Consider the following 19,707-nt stretch of genomic DNA (forward strand, 5'->3'; position numbering starts at 1 on the left):
AAACGCAATTAAAATCAAATCAATACAGTTATCCTATTTTAGTTGATGGAATATATGAATTCCATAAATTCTCCTTGACAGTTATCTTATGTAATGTCATCCTTCCCTCCAGCGCTTAAAGCGTCACGCAACGCATTTCCCATATGCATGTCACGTCTCCTCTTTAAATCTCGTTTTAGCTTTAAAGTAGTCCCATTGAAGGCTCCATGGGGTTCTACTGTTGATATATTCCGCAATAAATTACAGACGTGCCAAATTCAGAATTCATGATTTTCGTAAGGATCTTCATTTTCGTAGTGTATCTCATGAACATAATCTTTGTCCACAAAGGTAATACCAACCTCTTTTGAACTTGTTTTAGTAATGTGTCTTCGTTTTCGTGATGGTCTTCGTTTTTGAAACTACCCGTTGCTTCCCCGCTTCCAGAGCACATTGAACTCACCGCGATGCATTAAATATTGCAAAAAGGGTCAGTGGCTAAGTGGAATGATGGGCTTTTGACACGAGGATGCTCACAACCTTGTAACAACAGAAGCCTGTGGAAAAAGGCCTTGGGTAACTGGTAAGAAGAAAGGGGTTGGATCAGAGAGGATGAGGAATTTCCCTTAATTACAGAAACAAAACATGTGCAATCTTGGGAAGAAGAACTTAAGCTATTTGAAGGAAAATGATCCATTGACAATTACCACTGTCAAGTTTAAACGGACAGATTTTTATACAGCTGTATCAAAGAACTACAACCTAACATCTAAACCGTTAAATCTACAAGGGTTTCCAATCGTAAATAACCTCAAGAAGTGTAGGCTACTTTTTGAAAATAGGATGGGAAAAAAAAAGCCCTCAAGTTGTCAAGTCTTAATGTTGCCATTAATAAAAAATGCTGAGAACCTCTGCTAATGTATCTCCCAAATTAAATCCTCTCTCTATCAAGACTTAGTGTTTGATACTTTGACATACTTAACCCTTAAAATCCCACAAGTGAATGATTACATGTAACTTCTCCCTACAATATTCATACACTATCTAGCAAACAGGTAATGAGAATTAATACCCAAATGTATCAGGTAGAAGTTGTCAACTTGATCTAACACCAAATTCTTGCAACTAATTTACAATGAAATGTGTAGCAGCTAAAGATGAGAATTAATTGACAATCAGATCTTGGGAGTTAAAGAGTTAACAACCTTTATTTTGTTACAAATTGCAGTTCACCTGTGAAAGTTTTTATTTGCATTTTAAGTTAAAATCCTTTATTTTAATCAATAACAGAGGCTAATCTAAGAATCAATAATAGTTACAAATGGTTTTTAAAGTGAGTAGCAGAAAAAAATTATTTCTTACTTAATATTTCTCAGTATAAATTGCAGGACAGTTAAGTGTTGTACTTCACAAAAGGCTACCCAAATTCAAAAACCTTAAAATATTTTCATTGTCAATATGTAAGTTTTTATTACTCAGATTGCAAGGATCACCAGTGATTAAGTATGGACTTGTATTTTCAGTGTGCTACATTTTAAGTGAGCAAACATTGGTTTAAGCAGCTTCTATGAAGAAAAAAATTTTAAACCGTGTGTAACAAATCAGCTTTAACATCTTGTATAACACATGTTAACCTCCTTTCTGTGTACACAAATGGTGTTTAGTTCAGGTATGGCCAGGAATATCTTCATATCCCAACACAGGTGTGACTGCTTTCTTAATTAAGGCAAATACAAAAAGGCTTGTCCACAAATTGGGCAATTCAACCTGAAAGAGATGAAAATTTTCTTGAAAAGACAAACTCCCTTTGAAAGCAAAGCTAATAGTTTAACCCAGTTGGTGCATCAGTAGGCTAACAGCAGTCATTGATTTTCAATATCAAGTTGATATAAAGGAGTAAAAACTGGTCATAGCTCATCAAATTTGAATTTTATATAGGTATTGTGATATTCATTTTCTACATTATGTATGTGTTGTCACACAGGGCTAACTCAACTCTTACTAAACATCTGCAGGTAGCAAGAGCTGAAGTCCTTGATTTTTCGGAGTAAAAGAAAAGGTTGCATAATGAAAGCTCTGTATTCTTGTAGCCTAGCTCCCTTTCAGCCCCCCTCAAGTTACTCAAACTCCTACATTCCCAAGCCTAACCAGAGCTACTCTTTTAAATCCACTGACAGAGCACTCAAGCTGTTATCCAAGAAATTTGAGGTACCCAAGTGTTAAGAACTTTCTTAACAGAGAAGTTACATATGCCACCCAGAGACAAAAGTAAGGTCCCTGTGGAACCTGGGTTCGGCAAACTAGAAGCACAGTCCTGTCCACCTTTATTGGTAATTAAAAGCTTTTTTAGTGTTGACAGTCTGTGGGGTTTCAAACCCTCATAATGGCCTGTCAGATGAGTTACTACACCTCTTGTCATTTATGCTATGTTTTGTACCAAAGCAGAATAAGCTTTGGAAGCTGGGTGTGCCAGAATCATGTGCAGACCTACATATATATTGAAATTTTCAACCAAAAAAACTATATTTCTGACAAGAGAACACATGTATGCAGAGCATTCTCTACTACACCTGCTTTGGTGGAAATCCCCTGAAAATGCCTGCCAAGTGACAAGTTTACATAAAAGAGGAAACAAAACTGTTCCTGGAAAGTATGTATTTATGAGGTGTGCCAAACATTTTGAGGAAGACACTATGCATGATTTTTTGTCTTGAAATGTTTACTTACATGTTTAATTGAATTGCTGCAATTATGCAGTCCCTGTGGAACTTATGATGGCATGGCAAGCTCAAAAAGTCACCCACACCGTCCTAAACATGATTACAGATTAAAAACACAAACATTTACATAAACAAGAAATCCTCAATTAAAGTGTTCCTTTCCCTTTATCCAAACACTACCAAACATATTAAGATCCAAATCTGGACAAAATAACTTATTATTGCTACTGATACGCTTATGAAGTTTCTTTTACTGTTAGTCTATCTTTGAAGGAGTATCAGACACTTGTTCAAAGGGATAATTATGTAAGCAGCCTTAGGTTGTAGATTATTATAAGTCTGAAGAGCAAGTTAATTCTCAGAGAGAACAATCCATTAAAACTTCAATGTGATCAAACTGAACACAAACTTAATCATCACATTTCCGAGCATTTTTTTTTTCTCCCCTGAAATACAGTACCTGAAAGCAATCGCAGCACACATGTTGGTTCATTTGGGAACAAGTTCTAGGTCCCCTGTGTTAATAAGCAAAACAAATATGACATTAAAGGAAGTCAGCCACTTATCAATGGCTCTTCCCTTGCGAACTGAATTCCCAGTTTTCTGGGAATTCCTAGGAATTCCTAGGAATTCTCAAAAATTCCCAATTATGCAAATGACCCTTGCAAACTGAATTCCCAGTTTTCTGGGAATTTCTGGGAATTTCTGGGAATTCCTAGGAATTCCTAGGAATTCTCAAAAATTCCCACTTATGCAAATTAACTCTGATTTAAAAAGCTTGGAATTACTGGGAATTTCTGGGAAAGGAAGACTCCAGTTTTGTGAGGACTTGGAATCCCTAGGAATTCCTAGGAATTCTCAGCTTTACAAACTACCTATAATTTAAGAAGTGTGGAACTCTTGGGAATTTCTGGGAATTGAATTTGAGGCAATTTTAATACCCTGAGGTCCACATAAATTCTAAGAATTTCTCAATACCTTGAATGTGAAGGTTTTAAGAAAAAGAGTAATTTCAGAGGCTTAAAACTTTGGCTCAATAAAAGGTATGCTATACAAAACTTACCAAGAGATATACATACATGTACACGTTTATTACTTCCTGATCATGAAATTTATTACTCAAACTAAGTTTTAGTAAATCTTTACATTAATATGGATTTTCTCATGAACCAGCTGTCAGTTATGTTAAATGGAAATTGCCAACTTCCACAATAATTAACAATAATTACATTGTTATCTTACTTCCCTAACCTACATTACTGGTTGTCTTTGTTAGAAAACCTTGGAACAGTCAAGCTCAGTTGCCTCAAACGCTGTCAGAGACTTTTTGTTGACAATACTTTTAGTAGAAATTTCATGCCTTAGACAAACAAATTCAACACCTAACTAATCTTTCTTTTTTCATGATTGTTGTTGCTGCTTTTTTTCAGCTTCTTCCTCTATTTTCATGACTAATTGCTGTAATTTGTTTTGCTGTTTTTATTCTTACAAAACATTTTTGTAAGAGTTCCAATACTTGTGGATCATCCACACACTTTGCAAACATTTGGCATGCAGACAAGACAGAGGTAGTCAATGTACCCTTTTAGGAAAAACACCTTTTATATGACGTCTTCAATTTACTTTATTTGAAACTCTGATCTGAAAATATTTGTCAACAAGACTTGTTAGTAGTGAGAAGTACACCCCAAGTTTCCTTTCATAACTTAATTTCTTAAATGTCCCAATCACTGGATCTCCCAAAAAAATATTACATCTTTTTATTTTTGGTGCAAATTACAAGTCCTTCTTTATATAAAAATGAAAAGTGCTAGTCATACTTCAATAATAATAGCTCTTAAGTTTACTTGTTGTTCTTTTCTGTCTGTCAGCTATCAACAAAATTGTTTTATACTTCGGGCAGTGCATAACTATTTGTGGACCAGAGTTCCAACGCACCTCTGTAATCGCATATAGCTACTCCTGTCTCTTGTACAAATGTTTCTCCTTTGTAAGACGCACTCTACTCTGTTGTCAATACTGCTTTAAGTTCAGTGGAAACGACCGACTGAGGAATCGAGATGGCGGTGTTGGAACGTGTTGCTGAACGCTTGCTACGGTCAAGCTTTGTAGATTTAGGTACTGGTACACTGGGATCATCTATGTATCTCTTACACTTCCGAATGTGGTATCCTTCTTTTATAAATATGAGGGTAAAAGACGATTTGTAGTCGCATTCAAAACTGTGATTGGCTTGTGTTATTTCTCACCTTTGCCATTAACACAACTCAAGTGAGTTTCGAGTCTTTGTTTCCTCGACAACTTTCGGCCACAAATCGTGCATTTGTAATACGATCGATTCTTGTCGATTATTTCTACATAGAGTGAGCTCACATCTTTATTTATATCACCAAGCTATCCATCTTCTAGAAGCAGAGAACCGGTCGGAGAAGTCAGAATAAAGTTGGGCGCTTCTCCTAACACTGCAATCGGCAAGCCAGCGGATTCACTTTGCTAGCCAATGACAAGTCCTAAAAGATCCACGTGATCATGCCCGTGATCGGAAACAAAGAAGACTCCATTTGGCGCTCATCTTTGAATGTACTTTTCATCGGTTGATCGCTTTTCTCAACTGTTTTGCTTAATATAACATTTCTAAAGATAGCTTTTATTGTGGTTCAATGGGAAAACGAGAATAGCGTGAGTGTTGTAAAAGAGAAGAAAGTCGTTGGCGCCGTGGAGTTAAAAGAAGGGACAACAGTTGACATATGGACCGGTACAAACAAGGGTCGAGTGGCCATCTGTAAAGCTACGATTTTGAAAGTTTGTGGTGAGTAAAAATTGCGATATTCGTTGTGATCAAAATCTTATAAAAGAATAGATGTAGCGGGTTTAATTAAGCTTACATAACGCTCGGCGCAGCTGAAACTAGAATAATTCTGAGAATCGAATCGGTCACTTGCATGCCGCAGTTTCTTAAGCTTATGCTTTACAATGAAATAAACCTATCAGTAAGGTTTCAAGATTCCTCTAGTCACGTTTGGGAACATTCAAGATTCATAACAAACCTTAGTATATAAAGAAGCCCTCCTTGGTAAAAACAAAATAATGTATTCAGCCCTTTTTAAGTAAAATCCATGAAAGAGATGTACTAACTCCATAACAGAGATTTCTCAATTTGAGAATCCAATGAATGCCCTTTTCCTCATAGCCATCTTAAAAGACTGGTCTGAGCTATTTTAATATATTATTTTTTTTCAAATTCAGATGTCAAGGAATCCAGATACAAAATGGTCAAGGTTCTTGTTGACAACCTCATTCAAGGCCAACTCATTGTGAGCCCAGGAAAAAAAATACAAACAGTACAAACAGCAGCTAAGTTTGCAGTTTAGGATAACTTCATTCTAATTTATTGTTACAGTTACAACAAGATTTTAATAAAAAAAATCAATTTTATTTGTCTGTAATCAGCCCCTTCACTCCCAAGAATATAACTGTATAAATATAACTTAAGATATTGTATTTTATGGAAAAAAATCAACAGATTTTATTCACAATTTGTGTCAAACCAAATTTAATGATTGATTAGAACTATTTTATATGAATAGCTGTAATTGAGGATTAATCCATATGAAGTTTTCAAGAAAAGAAAAATAAATCAAATTCCATCCTAATATTACCACACATTGATGTTAATAATTAATAAAAAATATTATACATGTAAGCCTTAATTAAGCTTCTAAATAAATTTCATTGAATACTTGAATTTTAGCTGGGTTTTTTTAATTTTAAGTATTTATTTTATATCATTAGCCTCAAATGTTTGCTTAAAATTCCCAGTAATTCTTAAACATTCCTAAAAATTCCCAAAAATTCCCAAAAATTCCCAGAAATTCCCAGAAATTCCTAGGAATTTTTTAGATTTACAGCTTTTCAGGGAAAGTCATTGGTTCTCTGAGTTGGAATTCCTAGGAATTCCTAGGAATTCCAAGTCCTGTTGGCTATAAACTTGGAATTTCTGGGAATTTCTGGGAATTTCTAGGAATTTCTAGGTTTTTAGAACCAGAGTTGTTATGGTTGGGAATTCCTAGGAATTCCTAGGAATTCCCAGTCCGAATTTACCGTGAAAATTCACACCTTTATTCCTAGGAATTCCTAGGAATTCCTAGGAATTCCAAAAGCCATTTCGCAAGGGTTTTCTAGTAAGCTCATTACACAAGGCACAAGCCACAACTGTCCGTTTTTTGACTGACCACTAAAAGTTCTGTGTCAGTTGCCACAATTCAGATTAGATTTCTGATTATTTTCATGAAAAATTTAACATTAAGTGAAAATTACTTCTTTTGTCTTGCCAAACATTGCAAATATTAATAAACAAATAAATAGATAAAAAGGCCAATGAACTACTTACCGGTAACGATGTCTAAAACATAACTCACAGATTGGTCTTAAATCATCATCATTCTCCTAAAAAAGGAGAATTGAAAAAGTTATTCAAATGCTGGTAATTCCCCCAAAATAAACCCTAACCCAAACAGCTAAAAACAAACCCTTCAATAGGGCTGTGTGCCAAAGAAACCACTTTTAATTAGTAACTTAAATTGATAAAATGGTTATCAGAAAATAAAACAGAAAAAATGCAGGAATCTTGAAGCAATACTACATAACATACTATACTGCATGCTGATGTGAAAACAGGGCTCCAAGTTCCCTTTTTCACAAACTTTCCCTTTGGCAACCTTCAGCTGTTAAATGGTTGCCACCGAAAAAAAAATAAAAGGGTGACTAAAGAAAAAAAGGTCATGTCGGTTGGCAGGTACTTCCATTTGCATTACTGGATTTGTATGTTTGATAATTCAACCAAACATTGATAGATTTTTCAAACTTTTTTTCAAATCTGTTGGTTGCCAATTGGCAACTTTTGCCAAATTTTTGTGGCTGAAAATATAATTTCACTTTCCATGGCAATCTAAACAGCAAGTACTTGGAGTGCTGTTAGATGTAATTGTCTATGAATGTTCATACCACACATTCTAGTGTTGTTGTTGTTGTTATTTTATTTCATTGTTTTTAACTAAGACAATTAAAGAGAAAGAGCATTAAGGATTGCATTGAGATTTGTCACAGTTTAACTTGAGTGTAGAAGACCTTACAGTTTTGGACGACTATTGAACACAAGTTGTCAAATTAGCCATTCTCACTGCAAATTAATAGCAGCCATCAGGTGACCAAGTGGTCAAAGCCTAGAGCATTGTGTTAATCAATCCACTCAATAAGGTTTACTCACCACTAATCTGAAGCAACAACACCATCTCTCTGTGATTGACTCCTTCTTTCCATGGTAGATGGCCATCCAGCTGTGTCATCTTGCTCTGTTGGCATGTTTCTATGATTCGGGTATGTGTGACCAACGAGAGGTAGGTTTCGACTGTCCACATCTGGCCTCATTTGAGACCTTGTAGATGGCCATCCAGCTGTGTCATCTTGCTCTGTCGGCATGTTTCTATGATTCGGGTATGTGTGACCAACAAGAGGTAGGTTTTGACTGTCCACATCTGGCCTCATTTGAGACCTTGTAGATGGCCATCCAGCTGTGTCATCTTGCTCTGTTGGCATGTTTCTATGATTCGGGTATGTGTGACCAACAAGAGGTAGGTTTTGACTGTCCACATCTGGCCTCATTTGAGACCTTGTAGATGGCCATCCAGCTGTGTCATCTTGCTCTGTCGGCATGTTTCTATGATTCGGGTATGTGTGACCAACAAGAGGTAGGTTTTGACTGTCCACATCTGGCCTCATTTGAGACCTTGTAGATGGCCATCCAGCTGTGTCATCTTGCTCTGTCGGCATGTTTCTATGATTCGGGTATGTGTGACCAACAAGAGGTAGGTTTTGACTGTCCACATCTGGCCTCATTTGAGACCTTGTAGATGGCCATCCAGCTGTGTCATCTTGCTCTGTCGGCATGTTTCTATGATTCGGGTATGTGTGACCAAGAGGTAGGTTTTGACTGTCCACATCTGGCCTCATTTGAGACCTTGTAGATGGCCATCCAGCTGTGTCATCTTGCTCTGTCGGCATATTTCTATGATTCGGGTATGTGCGACCAACAAGAGGTAGGTTTTGACTGTCCACATCTGGCCTCATTTGAGACCTTGTGCCTGATATTTGTGGGTTTCTAGTTCTTGTCTGGTTATTATTAAGGAGAGACTGGTCTGTTGAATGCTGTGCCAAAAACTGCGGGTAAATTCCAGGTGTATGATGGGGCAGTCCTGCCACATGGACCTGTGATTCTCCCAATACTAGTGATGGTAAAAATGAACATCTTAATGTACCCTTTTTATAGGAGGCAGGAAATATTTGGAAATAATCTACTTCATACTTTTTCAAATAGAATAAGAGAGATGGTAAGTTTTGAGCTTGGTAAAGAAATAGAGAAAGAGGTTTTTTGTCTTGTCATGGGCGTGGGACGATGAACTAATGATGAATGCCTGAAATATTTCAATGCCAGCAAAACACAAACTAATTGAAGGGGGTGCATGAAATACAGTCCTAAGTGACTTCTGATACAGCTTCATCTTCTCTATTAGTATCAAAAAGAAGTACAAGACAGAACCTTTAACTCCCAGAAGTGATCAACATGTGACTTCTCCCTATAATATCCATACATTATCCTGCAAACAGGTAATGGGAATACTCAAACTTATCAGGAAGTTGTTGTTATATTGATCCAACACCAATTTCTGATAACTAATTTACAAGATGTGTAGCAGCTTGATGGGAGAATTTGCAATCAGAACTTAGGGGTTAAATGCTAAAAGGAGATTCCTGCACTCATTCAGATGTCACTAGGGGCTTCTTTCCACACACCTCTTCAATTATCACTAAAATAATTATAGCTTCCTACAGTTTAGTTAGCTCAGTTATACAGAAATTTATACATTTCAAAGGATAGAAAAAAAAGGAATATGATCACAGATGACACCAAAATGTAGTAAAAACAAAAATGTGAGACACAAGGTGCAGCTAAGTGTCTTCTGTTATACTAAGGAGATGCACAGTGACATAGAATTTGTTTATTTTAGGAAATGAAGAAGCAAAGTTGTTTATGATGATGTCATCTAATATGACTGTCCTTAGATGGACTCCAAATTAATGTTTTCCCTTATATATGTTAAGCAACACAAGTAAAAGAAAGTGTCAAACTGGTAGAGCAATCTTTTTATCTGCTGACATTTCTAGAATTTTGAGTGATTTTAGGCAGTAATAAGAGGCACTACAAGCAGTTAAATTTACTGGTTACCATCTGGAAAGGAGAAGACTGAAATCCTGAGTAAAATGGGATTTGGATTTTCAAGTATTTCCACTTTCAAATTTAATACATCACATTGAAAAAAGAGAAAATTTCACAGAAGGCTTCACTTTTCATTGGTCAGTGAAAATTAAAATTGAACAGGTACTTTTCCATTTCTTTGAACAACTTTCACAAAAATGAAAAAAGATCCAAAGATTTTAACCATACTCTCTTAAAAAAAAAGTGTTTTCTATCATTTAATAGTATGTGCATTTTGATGCAAAAGTGTGTATAAAGATTGTTTCTTGACCAAGCTAAGCTTACCTGGCATTTGGGTTGTGCTATGAACATCAGGGGCAATTTCACTACTTTCAGTTGAGTTTCGCAAAGCTTCAGTTATAAGGCTTGGCTCAGCACCCGAAGCAAACTGTTGATTGCCTGAACCAGCTCTCTCAGATCCCTTCCTCAGAGTGGATGGAAAAGAAGCTCTTTCCTGAGACTGCCTACCTATCTTTCCTGGTTGTCTATTTCCTTTGGATGCTGTTTTTACTGCTGAGACCCTCCTTTGAGGTACCTTTATTTCTTTTGGTCTTGCACCAGTGTGCTCCATGTTGCCTGCAATTTTGGAATAAACACCACTGAAATCTGTGTACTCTGCAAAGTGTTATCCTTGCAATTTAACCACAAGCTTTAACATTCCTTTTTCACATTAATAACTATGTTGGTTGGTCTGAAGAAAAGTTATACTACCAACACATGCAATGAATTGCATATTTCACATATTTAACAGTTACTGTTTAACTAAAGAAAAATGGTGATGAACTCGTGAAATATTTCAAGGCATGAAATACAGTCGTAGGTGACCTCTGATAAAACATCACCTCTCTGACTATCAAAAGGAAATACAAGACATTTTTAGCCCTTTAACTCCCAGATTAATTAACATGTAACCTCTCCCTAAAAGATCCATATAATATCCAGCAAATAGGTAGTGAGAACACTCAAACATATCAAGTAGATGTTTTGATACTGATCCAACATGAATTTCTTCTAACTAATTTACAAGGAAATGTGTAGCTGTTCAAGGGGAGAATTTACTATCAGATCTTTGGGGGTTGAAGGGTAAAAGGAAAACCCTGCAGTCAATCCAATGTCACTATGGGCTTTTTTTTCCACATATCTCTTCAATTATCATCATTATAGTGTCTAACACTTAAGTTACCTCATTCCTGATCATTGGCTATTGATCTGGACACAAATGAAATACTTCTACCGGTTGCAGTTTTTGATGCACTTTAGTGCAAAAGTGTGCATACAGATAGTTTCTTGACCAAGCTAAGCTTACCTGGCATTTGGGTAGTGCTATGAACATGGGGGGCAATTTCACCACCTTCAGCAGAGTTAGGCAGAGGCTTAGTTACAAGGCTTGGCCCAGCACCCAAAGCAGACTGTTCAATGCCTGAAACATCTTTCTCAGATCCCTGCTGTGGCATTGATAGGATTGAGAAACTCAGTGAGCCGCTTCCACCCTTTGGACCAGACTGAAACTCGACCAAATATGGTTCAGCTCTACTGGACTCTATCCTTCTTACCATCCTCTCATTGTATGATGCTTCTTCTTGAGACTGGGATGATCTGCTTACTTCTTTGGGAGAAAGTTTTAGTGTAGAGATTTATTATTTTAGATTTATCCATGACTTTTGGAAGCTTTCAAGCAAAGTCACAAAGTGAGACTGAAAATTTTGAAATTACTTTGGAGTTCTTTTGGTCATTTTAATCTTTACAACACGAGTTTTGCTATAAGACTACTGATTACAAGTTCCCAAATTCGAATGTTTGATTTCTAAGTTTGTTTATTCACAAATTGACGATCATAGGACGGTATTCTTTGATTTTGCATTTTTATGGACCTAGATTTCATCTTTGCTGACAAAACACAAGAAGAAAACTTGGCTAATATCAAGCCATCTAGGTCAGTAACTTGTACACAGTGCACATTTTCATCTCCTCCCAAAACAAAACAAAGGGAAAAAGAACATACTGTATTCAATATTTATATTGTAAAAGGTCATTTGAGTTCAGAGAATTGATTTTTTTCCTAATTTTTGACAAGTTTAAAAAATTAAAAAAAAAAAAAAAAAGGAAAAAATTTTTTTTTACATTTTCAACTAAAAAATTACCATTTTTCAGAAAAACCTGAGCTTACCTGGCTTTTGGGACTCCCTGTTTATTTTCTCAGATAACTGACGCACTTTGCTTCTACGCTCTTGTTTTCTTGTGTTAAAACCATCCTGCCCCAACTGAAACAATTCAGAACTTTCTTCCTCGCAATCCTCAGCCTTCTTTTCCATCTGGTCATGGTGTTCTTGCCAAAAAGTTCCAAAAGACAGTCCTTGCAGCCCTGGCTGCTCTGTTTCTGTCTCATTCCTTGTAGATAGTTCTCCCACATTTGTAGGCTGTTAACGAAAACAAAAGAGGTAAACTGCTCTCAAAACTAAACTGTAAGTGCACTTCTCACCCCTTAAACCCTGGACTAATTTAACTTGTATATATTATGTAACCACAGTGAGAAGTTAGAGATTCATTTTTTACTTTAAAAACCATTAGGATTCATGATAACATAAAGGGACATTTTCCTTTACTGACTCCTGGCTGCTCTTTGGCTAGAGTACAGAAAGATGCTGCTTAATTTGCAAAAACTTTAAAGAATTTTAAGTGAAATACTCAGTTTTAACAAACTACCAGGAATGTCTCCTGATTTGCAATTTCTTCCACCTCATATCCACAAATATTTCATTAGCTTAGATTTTGTAAAACTCATCACCACTCATTCCCACAACTCTCGAAATCAGCTCAAAGAGTTCCAAAACGGAATTCTTTTTGGCTTCAAATACAAGTCAAAGCCATCTCCATAACAATGATAAAAGCCACAAACTACAAAATGAAACCACTTAGTGTAATGCATCTTTGAGGTTTCACTTGAGCATTTAAAAACAACTGCACCTGATATTAAGGTTTTATGGTCTAAAAAAAGGTATGGCCATAGTAACAAAGAATCCACCAGTTCCCTTCAAATTTCAGGATGGATATTAAATTATGACATTAAATGTAAACACTTCCACAAAATTTGTTTAAGCAGCCAAAATATTAGCTTTCTCCATTTAGAAATCAACCCAAATGTTTGTCTCAGTAGGTTTGTAACTCTTAATTCATACACTCTGTACAAGAAATCAGATTCAGGAAATTTGAATAAAATCTGTTGTCAAATACTTCCCCCGAATTGGTTCCATGAAAAAAAAAACACTTGTCCATAAGCCAAACTCAAGATGTTATCGAATATCCAATGCATGCTAATGCAATAATTAAGTGTGTAGATAAATACTACATGTATAATGCCACATTAACATAGGAGAATTACTAAATGTGATGTGGGAGTGAAAAGGTTAAAATGTACTTTAAATTCTGGCAACGTAAACTGAGTGTACTGCAATTTACACTTGTTGCATAAGGCCAAGTAAATAACAGTTTTGGATGTACATGTTTCTGTTGTACATACTGCCTGTAGCAATAAAGCTCTTAAAAACTAGCATCTTGGATAAAAAAGGTTATTGCATATATCACATATTTTAAAGCATTTAAAATAACTTTCCAGTTCTTTCTTTGTCTGATACAATCTCCCTTCAATCAAAAAAATTGATTACTGATGACTTCTTACTTATGATCTATAAGAGAGACAATTAGATGACATCACCATTACTGTAACAGTATATGCCCATCATGCAAGCAAGTAAAAAGTTTATTTCTTGCTTCTAAGTAAGTTTTAATTTCCCTCCCACCTACACTGTGGGCAGTTTTAGTCATTTCTATATTTTCATTAGAGCTTGTATTATTCCCAATTACTAGACCATTGTTTTATTGTATCCATTGAATACCTTTAATTTAATAGTCTAGTGTTTTATGTACATAGGATGTATACATTTAATAAACAGTCTCATCCCAAAACAAGCCTCTATCTGTTGTGGTGTTTGGAACTTGGGGACGATTCTTGTTTTCACTTCAAGATGTCAAGCACTTTCACTTTCTTCAAGGATCATTGTTAATATATACATATACTTGTGTATATCATTATGTTATCAACATCTGTATATGTCAATGTTTAGCCATGCAAATATTCATACAATGTATGTATGAATGAAAATGATGTAACCAGGCCAGGCTGTTGTACAGTTGTAAATTGAGGTAAAAAGATATTCATCATAGCTAATATTCTCAAGTTAGGAGAAAGTATTACCGTTAGCAACAGCAAATTCTTACGGGAACACCTCCCTTGAAAACCCTTCCTGAATGTTCCATCATCAGTTACACCTCTTGCATTTTCTCATAAAGTTGTTCCTTAATATCAATTCTCAAAAAAAAAAAAAAAAAGAAAAGAAAAAGAAAAAAAAAGGAAGCCATGGACAATGGACCTTTTTAGCTGTGTGGTCACATGGTTTGAAATGGACAAACAAGAATTCAAAATGGTCACTCGTGTTCTACTTCAGAAGACATATTATAGGTGAAACTGCTTCTTCACTTGCTGAAATTTTTATATTCACCAATAACTCAGCTTTTAAAAGACTGTGGTGTTATAGAAATAGGCAACAAAACAGATGGAGTTTGTAACTGAGATTATAAACACCATGAGCTGGAAAACCAAACTCTTAAGCACAGGATCTTTAAAGGTTACAAAAATACTTGAAATGGGCACAAAAGGGAAGCAAATTGATCACAAAAAGAACTCTTACAATGATTTTGTGATTTGGGGGAGAATGAAGCTATATCTTACCAAAAGCTGTAATTGTTTTTTGTTTCGTGTTAATTTTATGTTCTGGTTATGTGACTGAGAGGTGGTCAAAGTTTTCAAACAACCAAATGACAGACAGTCTGACATTTTCCTGAATTATATGTTGATGAGGAACTGCTAAGTGATCTCAAGGGGATTTATAATTCTAATTTCAAATGCTTGGTTTATGCCTCTACAGAATACAGAAACTATACAGAGCCTGCCTGTCATGGTTCTTAAATAACTAGATAAACAGCAATCCCAAAGTTTAGTAACCATCTTCAGAAGTTTTGAGAACCTATATGACCCAAAATATTATCTGCTAATGAGGAACTGCTAGGCAATCCTGAGGAGATTTATAAATCTCATGTTTGGTGCTCAGTTTTCATTGGGCTTCTTCACATGTTAAAGGAGATACAGAGAAAAAAACTAGAGCAGTATACAGGTTGATACAAAAGTACCCCCTAGCATATTGGTTGTCACAGTCATAACTTTTTGAAATTCCCAGACTTTCCCTGACAAATGTAAATTGCTCTGACAAATTGAGTGAATCCTGATAATGACCTCAAACATCCCCCTGACAGTCACCCTTTCTACCCATAGATGAAAACTTTCTGCAAGTTACATACAGTGCACATGAATTCATAATTCCTCAAGGGAACATGGAAAAAATTTACTGATTTCCTTGAAAGCCCAAGTAAATGTATTATTACACTCACAAACCAACTTCAACTTGCATTACAAAGGAGAAGGATATAGTGGTCAGGGAGCTGCTGTCAACTGTTCTAAACAATGTACATATTCAACATCATAGAGGAAAATGTTACCATCTTTCATCATGGAAATGGTCAATATGAGATGAACTACTTCATATTTACTTGAAATTTCAATTTCCCAGTCTTCTCTCAAAGATGTATATTTTAAAGCGGAATTCCCAGACTTTCCCTTGCTTTAAAGTAATCTATTATTCTCAAACTTTTCCTGAAACTGTAACAGCCATTCCTTATATTATCGTGCCGGAAACGAAACACTATTTCCTATTGAAATAACCACTGGTTGACCATAAAAACTGTGAAAGACAGGCGCCATCTTTCAATCTCTTGGCTCGTCTGTCCACAAACTCAAAATAATCGTCTTCGAAATGTTCAGAACACACTTTGGTACTAAATGTTACACTTAAGCATTTGTTTTGATTTTTTTTTAATTCTAAAAGTCCATATCTGTTTTAAAAGAAACTGAAAAACAACCAGAACACTTAACATCGAGACATCGTGAGGCTAGTTTGTTGAAGAAATATGGCATGGATACTTAACTTCTGAAGCTTAAGATCCTTAGCATATATAAGAAAATACAAATACGAATTTTTGAAAATGTTTTAGCAGTTTTAGGCTCGACGATCGATTCTTTGTGGTATGCAGTCAAATCTGTCATGGCCGCGACCAATATTCGGATCACGTGACAAACCAAAAGCCGGATAAGATAAACAAATCCTCGTAATTTCACAGTTTTCCTTTGTTAACCATCAGTGGTGTGAAATAATTCAAGCTCTTACCGCACAAAGAATCCACACAGCGGTTAGAAACAAAATATTGAAATCACTAGTTCCCCAGGAGCAGTAAATTTACAGTAAATGTACAACGCAACTTGCGGCGTATTAAACTAGATAAACACTCGCTGGCTATACGAAATGGCCATTCATCTCATAAAATAGTACCATGCAGCTTAATTAAAGATCGACAGCCCATTTCAATTCGATCAATAGCCAGCTTTAGAACACGAAACTCAAGCTTACCGGTTCACCATGATCTTCAAAATGTACTTCGAACTCCTCAAGCTCACAAGTCACTGTCAAATTCGAATAATCAAGTGTTCCGTCAATTAAAATCTAGTTTCTTGTTAAAATTAAAAAGAAAGGAAGGGTATCAACCATTCTCACCTTCGGTGAACTCTTTTGGCGATTCACCATCAATAATTTCAAATGAATCTTTGGCGGCCATCCTCAATCAAAATTTACGACTCGATAGACTTAACGCGAGTACAAAACATCCATATAGGGGCTGGGTCGGGGGCATGGCCTGACTGACAGTCAAAACAATAACAAAAACTTTCGTGCAAAGTATTTATCCCGTAAAAGTTACTGCATAGAACATTTCAGTGAGAAAAGAAAAGAATCGAAGCAATAGCATTTTAAGTTTTAAATGAAACGTCTGAGTATTTCAGTAATCATACTAATCACGTCTTGTGTAAAACAAAATTTTCGTCGGTAAACGAAAACCAGAAAACCTTGTAATACACCTCGGAAAGCCGCTCGCGAAAGAATATATTATATCTGATACTTCGAACTAAACTTAATGCGAAGAAGATATTTTTGAATGACACTGGCAAGCAAACGTTCATTGCAAAAATTAATGTAGCGTGAAGGAAACCTCGGTTTTTTTAAAAATTGATTTAAGTTATTTGAAGTTGAGAAATACGAACATTTATAATAGAGCCAAAATTAACATATAATCTTTAAAATACCACAACAACACGATGTAAAACATTTCCTCTATCATTTTAATAAATAAAAATATTTAAATATATATAGTAAAAGATTTGAAATAACAGTCTTCTCAGAAAATTTAACTTGAACTAGGAATAAATGATTCCATTCTGTAATATCAAATATGAACGATTGTGTTTACTTCTTTCATTTTTTTTCATTTTTTTTCCTGCTTATCTAAACAACCTTAACAAGCCACACGTTCAAATATCAATCTTTGGCCCACTGGCTGACAAATCTAAACTTCTGAACCTCTCTGATTGCAACCTATAAGTAAATATAATTTATGGCCATCTAATCGATTGCACAACCAATAATGGTTGATCAATTCCTTCACCCTTTAACTCCCAAGAACTGATAGTTAATTCTCCCCTCTAACTGCTACATATTACCTTGTACTGCTATTTAGTAACCAGAATTTGATGCTAGATCAAGACAAAAACGTCTATCTGACGAGTTTGATCATTCTCATTCCTCGATTGCTGGACTATATAGAAATTTTGGGAAAAGTTTGAGGTCAATCAATTCTGGGAGTTAGAGGGTAACAAGGTATTCCTACTCACATCATGATGGAAACTTGTGCACATTCGTCTTCCCAAAAAACAACTTGAACACAATTTAAATTTTGACTTCTTTCAGTTCAAGCAAAGTAATATGGCTTGTCTTAAAAGTTAACAGAGCCTGGTGCTATCATTTGTCACCAATCATAACCAATGTGCCAATGAAATTTTCAGTCTGGTGATGGACTGTAAAACTTGTGTCCACATTGACCAGGTAGGACTACAACAAAAAATGAAAATAGTAATTACTCCACTCATTATTACATCATTCTCTGGGAAATCATTTTAATTAATTTGCGTACTTTGTAATGATGAACATTACAAGAAGCTCTAAATCTGGCAGTAAGAAATATTAAACAAACTTAAAGTGATTGGTTCCATCCCACTGTAATGTCTCATTTACTGTATAACAGGTACTATGCTGCTATTAATGCCTTGATTGTAAAGTTTTCTCTCATACAAGGCAAACTTACTTGGCTCTCTCATTGGATAGGCTTCACCAGGCTGTGATTCCCCAATTACTTCCTGAGAGTACTTGATTCCACCACTTTGATTGTGATTGCCTCAAAGAATAATTTCCAAATCAACATCATTGCAGAAGTTAATTTGCAGCACTTTGTAAATGTCAACAGAGATTTTCATTCAGGAGCAGGGCTGTATAGTGGGTGTCGACAGACTGGACAGGTGCGACTAAAACATAAACAAAAAATCTCAACAATTACTGAAGTTCAAGTGGTTATTACAGAACAATGTATATAATGCTATGAAGAACAACATCACACATAGCTTTACTTCTGGTCCCAAGTCACTTTCAAGCAGCATTGGCTTTCCTACACTCAGAAGACTTAACCCTTTAACTCCCATGAGTGACCAAGACAGAATTTCTCCTTACAATATCAATACAATATCAACCAGACAATAGATATGAATAAAGAAAAAAATAATCCAATACAAAGTTCTCTGACTTAATATTATAATAATTGTATGATTGACTGTAAGGAGAATTACAAATTTGATCTGGGAGTAAAAGAGTAGACACAAAGTTAGACCAGGAACATGAATTACAGCAAAGCGTCTTAAAAAATGGGACTCCAAAATCAAATAGCTACTTACATCCCATTCTGTATCATTGCTATTGCACATTCGCGATGGACTTTGTGTGAGCAAGGTAAAATTTGACATCCACTAAATGCATCCTATAAAAAAACAAGAACAATGAGAGAATAATAATTTGCGTTAAAATGATAAGAAGTTCACAATACCATGAACCTGTAAGGTGAGAATGTGAAAGCATACACATAATTGTGGGTATAGACATGTTTGTTATGTTCGTGTGACAAGAAAAGCAAGGCAGTTGTTATGCACAAATATCTTGAGCTGAAAAAGTTTCAAATTATACAAAAGGTATGGAAAATGAGATTTACAAGTGACAGAATACTAAGAAAACCCACACTGAAGCAGGTATATGTACTTGTAGGTTAACAGCTCACCTCAAGACAGATGCAGCATTCATCATGACCAGAGTCAGGTCTGCACTTGTGTTTTCCTTGAAGCCGTTTGTCAAGACAAACATTACACACATCACAATGGAATGACTTGTCTTTGTGTATCCTAAGAAAACAAAACAAAATCAACAACTCTTTCCTACCGCAACTGATCTTATAATTTCTAGAAAGCTAGATACAAAAAAAAAAAAAAAAATACATTAAGTATCATGAATTTTGATGAAGCACAAGATCTTCACCCAATACATCTAAATTAAAATAACAATGTTACAAAGGTTAACTGCTAGCAGCTTGGCAGGCATGCTA

General features: G+C 35.5%; 2 protein-coding genes and 1 long non-coding RNA gene across 16 annotated transcripts in view; 1 reads left to right on the forward strand and 2 right to left on the reverse strand.

Moving 5' to 3' along the window:
• Window positions 1–845: 845 nt before the first annotated feature.
• Window positions 846–16,833, reverse strand: LOC113683641 (uncharacterized). Of its 2 annotated transcripts, none has more exons than XM_089214558.1 (10): window positions 16,731–16,833; window positions 16,587–16,639; window positions 12,179–12,428; window positions 11,318–11,617; window positions 10,297–10,587; window positions 7,966–8,980; window positions 7,090–7,145; window positions 3,160–3,214; window positions 2,707–2,789; window positions 846–1,746 (listed from the first exon to the last, which is right to left on the reverse strand). In XM_089214558.1, exons 1-6 carry the CDS (start codon window positions 16,789–16,791, stop codon window positions 7,968–7,970), a joined length of 1,968 nt encoding a protein of 655 aa, XP_089070684.1. In that variant the 5' UTR covers window positions 16,792–16,833; the 3' UTR covers window positions 846–1,746; window positions 2,707–2,789; window positions 3,160–3,214; window positions 7,090–7,145; window positions 7,966–7,967. The 2 variants fall into 2 exon arrangements, with proteins under 2 accessions (XP_089070684.1, XP_089070685.1); XM_089214559.1 differs by having other exon boundaries at window positions 11,318–11,614; window positions 16,731–16,826.
• LOC149041175 (uncharacterized) lies at window positions 3,222–6,444 on the forward strand. Its single transcript, XR_016189171.1, has 2 exons — window positions 3,222–5,508; window positions 5,946–6,444. It is a non-coding gene; the product is annotated as an uncharacterized LOC149041175 (long non-coding RNA).
• A 496-nt stretch (window positions 16,834–17,329) lies between the features above and the next one.
• The window catches only part of LOC113679180 (uncharacterized), a 48,983-nt gene continuing 46,605 nt past the window's right edge, over window positions 17,330–19,707 (reverse strand). For 12 of the 13 annotated variants that reach the window (XR_016189158.1, XR_016189154.1, XR_016189156.1 and 9 more), the window contains 4 exons: window positions 19,387–19,507; window positions 19,010–19,092; window positions 18,370–18,586; window positions 17,330–18,116 (listed from right to left, as the gene is read on the reverse strand). Coding sequence is in view for 1 of the 13 variants with exons in the window: in XM_089214534.1 (XP_089070660.1) it covers window positions 18,535–18,586; window positions 19,010–19,092; window positions 19,387–19,507 (256 nt within the window). In the remaining 12 variants the exon portion in view is untranslated. Of the gene's footprint in view, window positions 18,587–19,009; window positions 19,093–19,386; window positions 19,508–19,707 lie in introns of all 13 variants that reach the window. The other variant, XM_089214534.1, reaches the window with a different exon arrangement.

This window comes from Pocillopora damicornis, chromosome 8 (genome assembly GCF_964200805.1).
Source record: "Pocillopora damicornis chromosome 8, jaPocDami1.2, whole genome shotgun sequence".
NCBI classification, from domain to species: Eukaryota; Metazoa; Cnidaria; class Anthozoa; order Scleractinia; family Pocilloporidae; genus Pocillopora; species Pocillopora damicornis.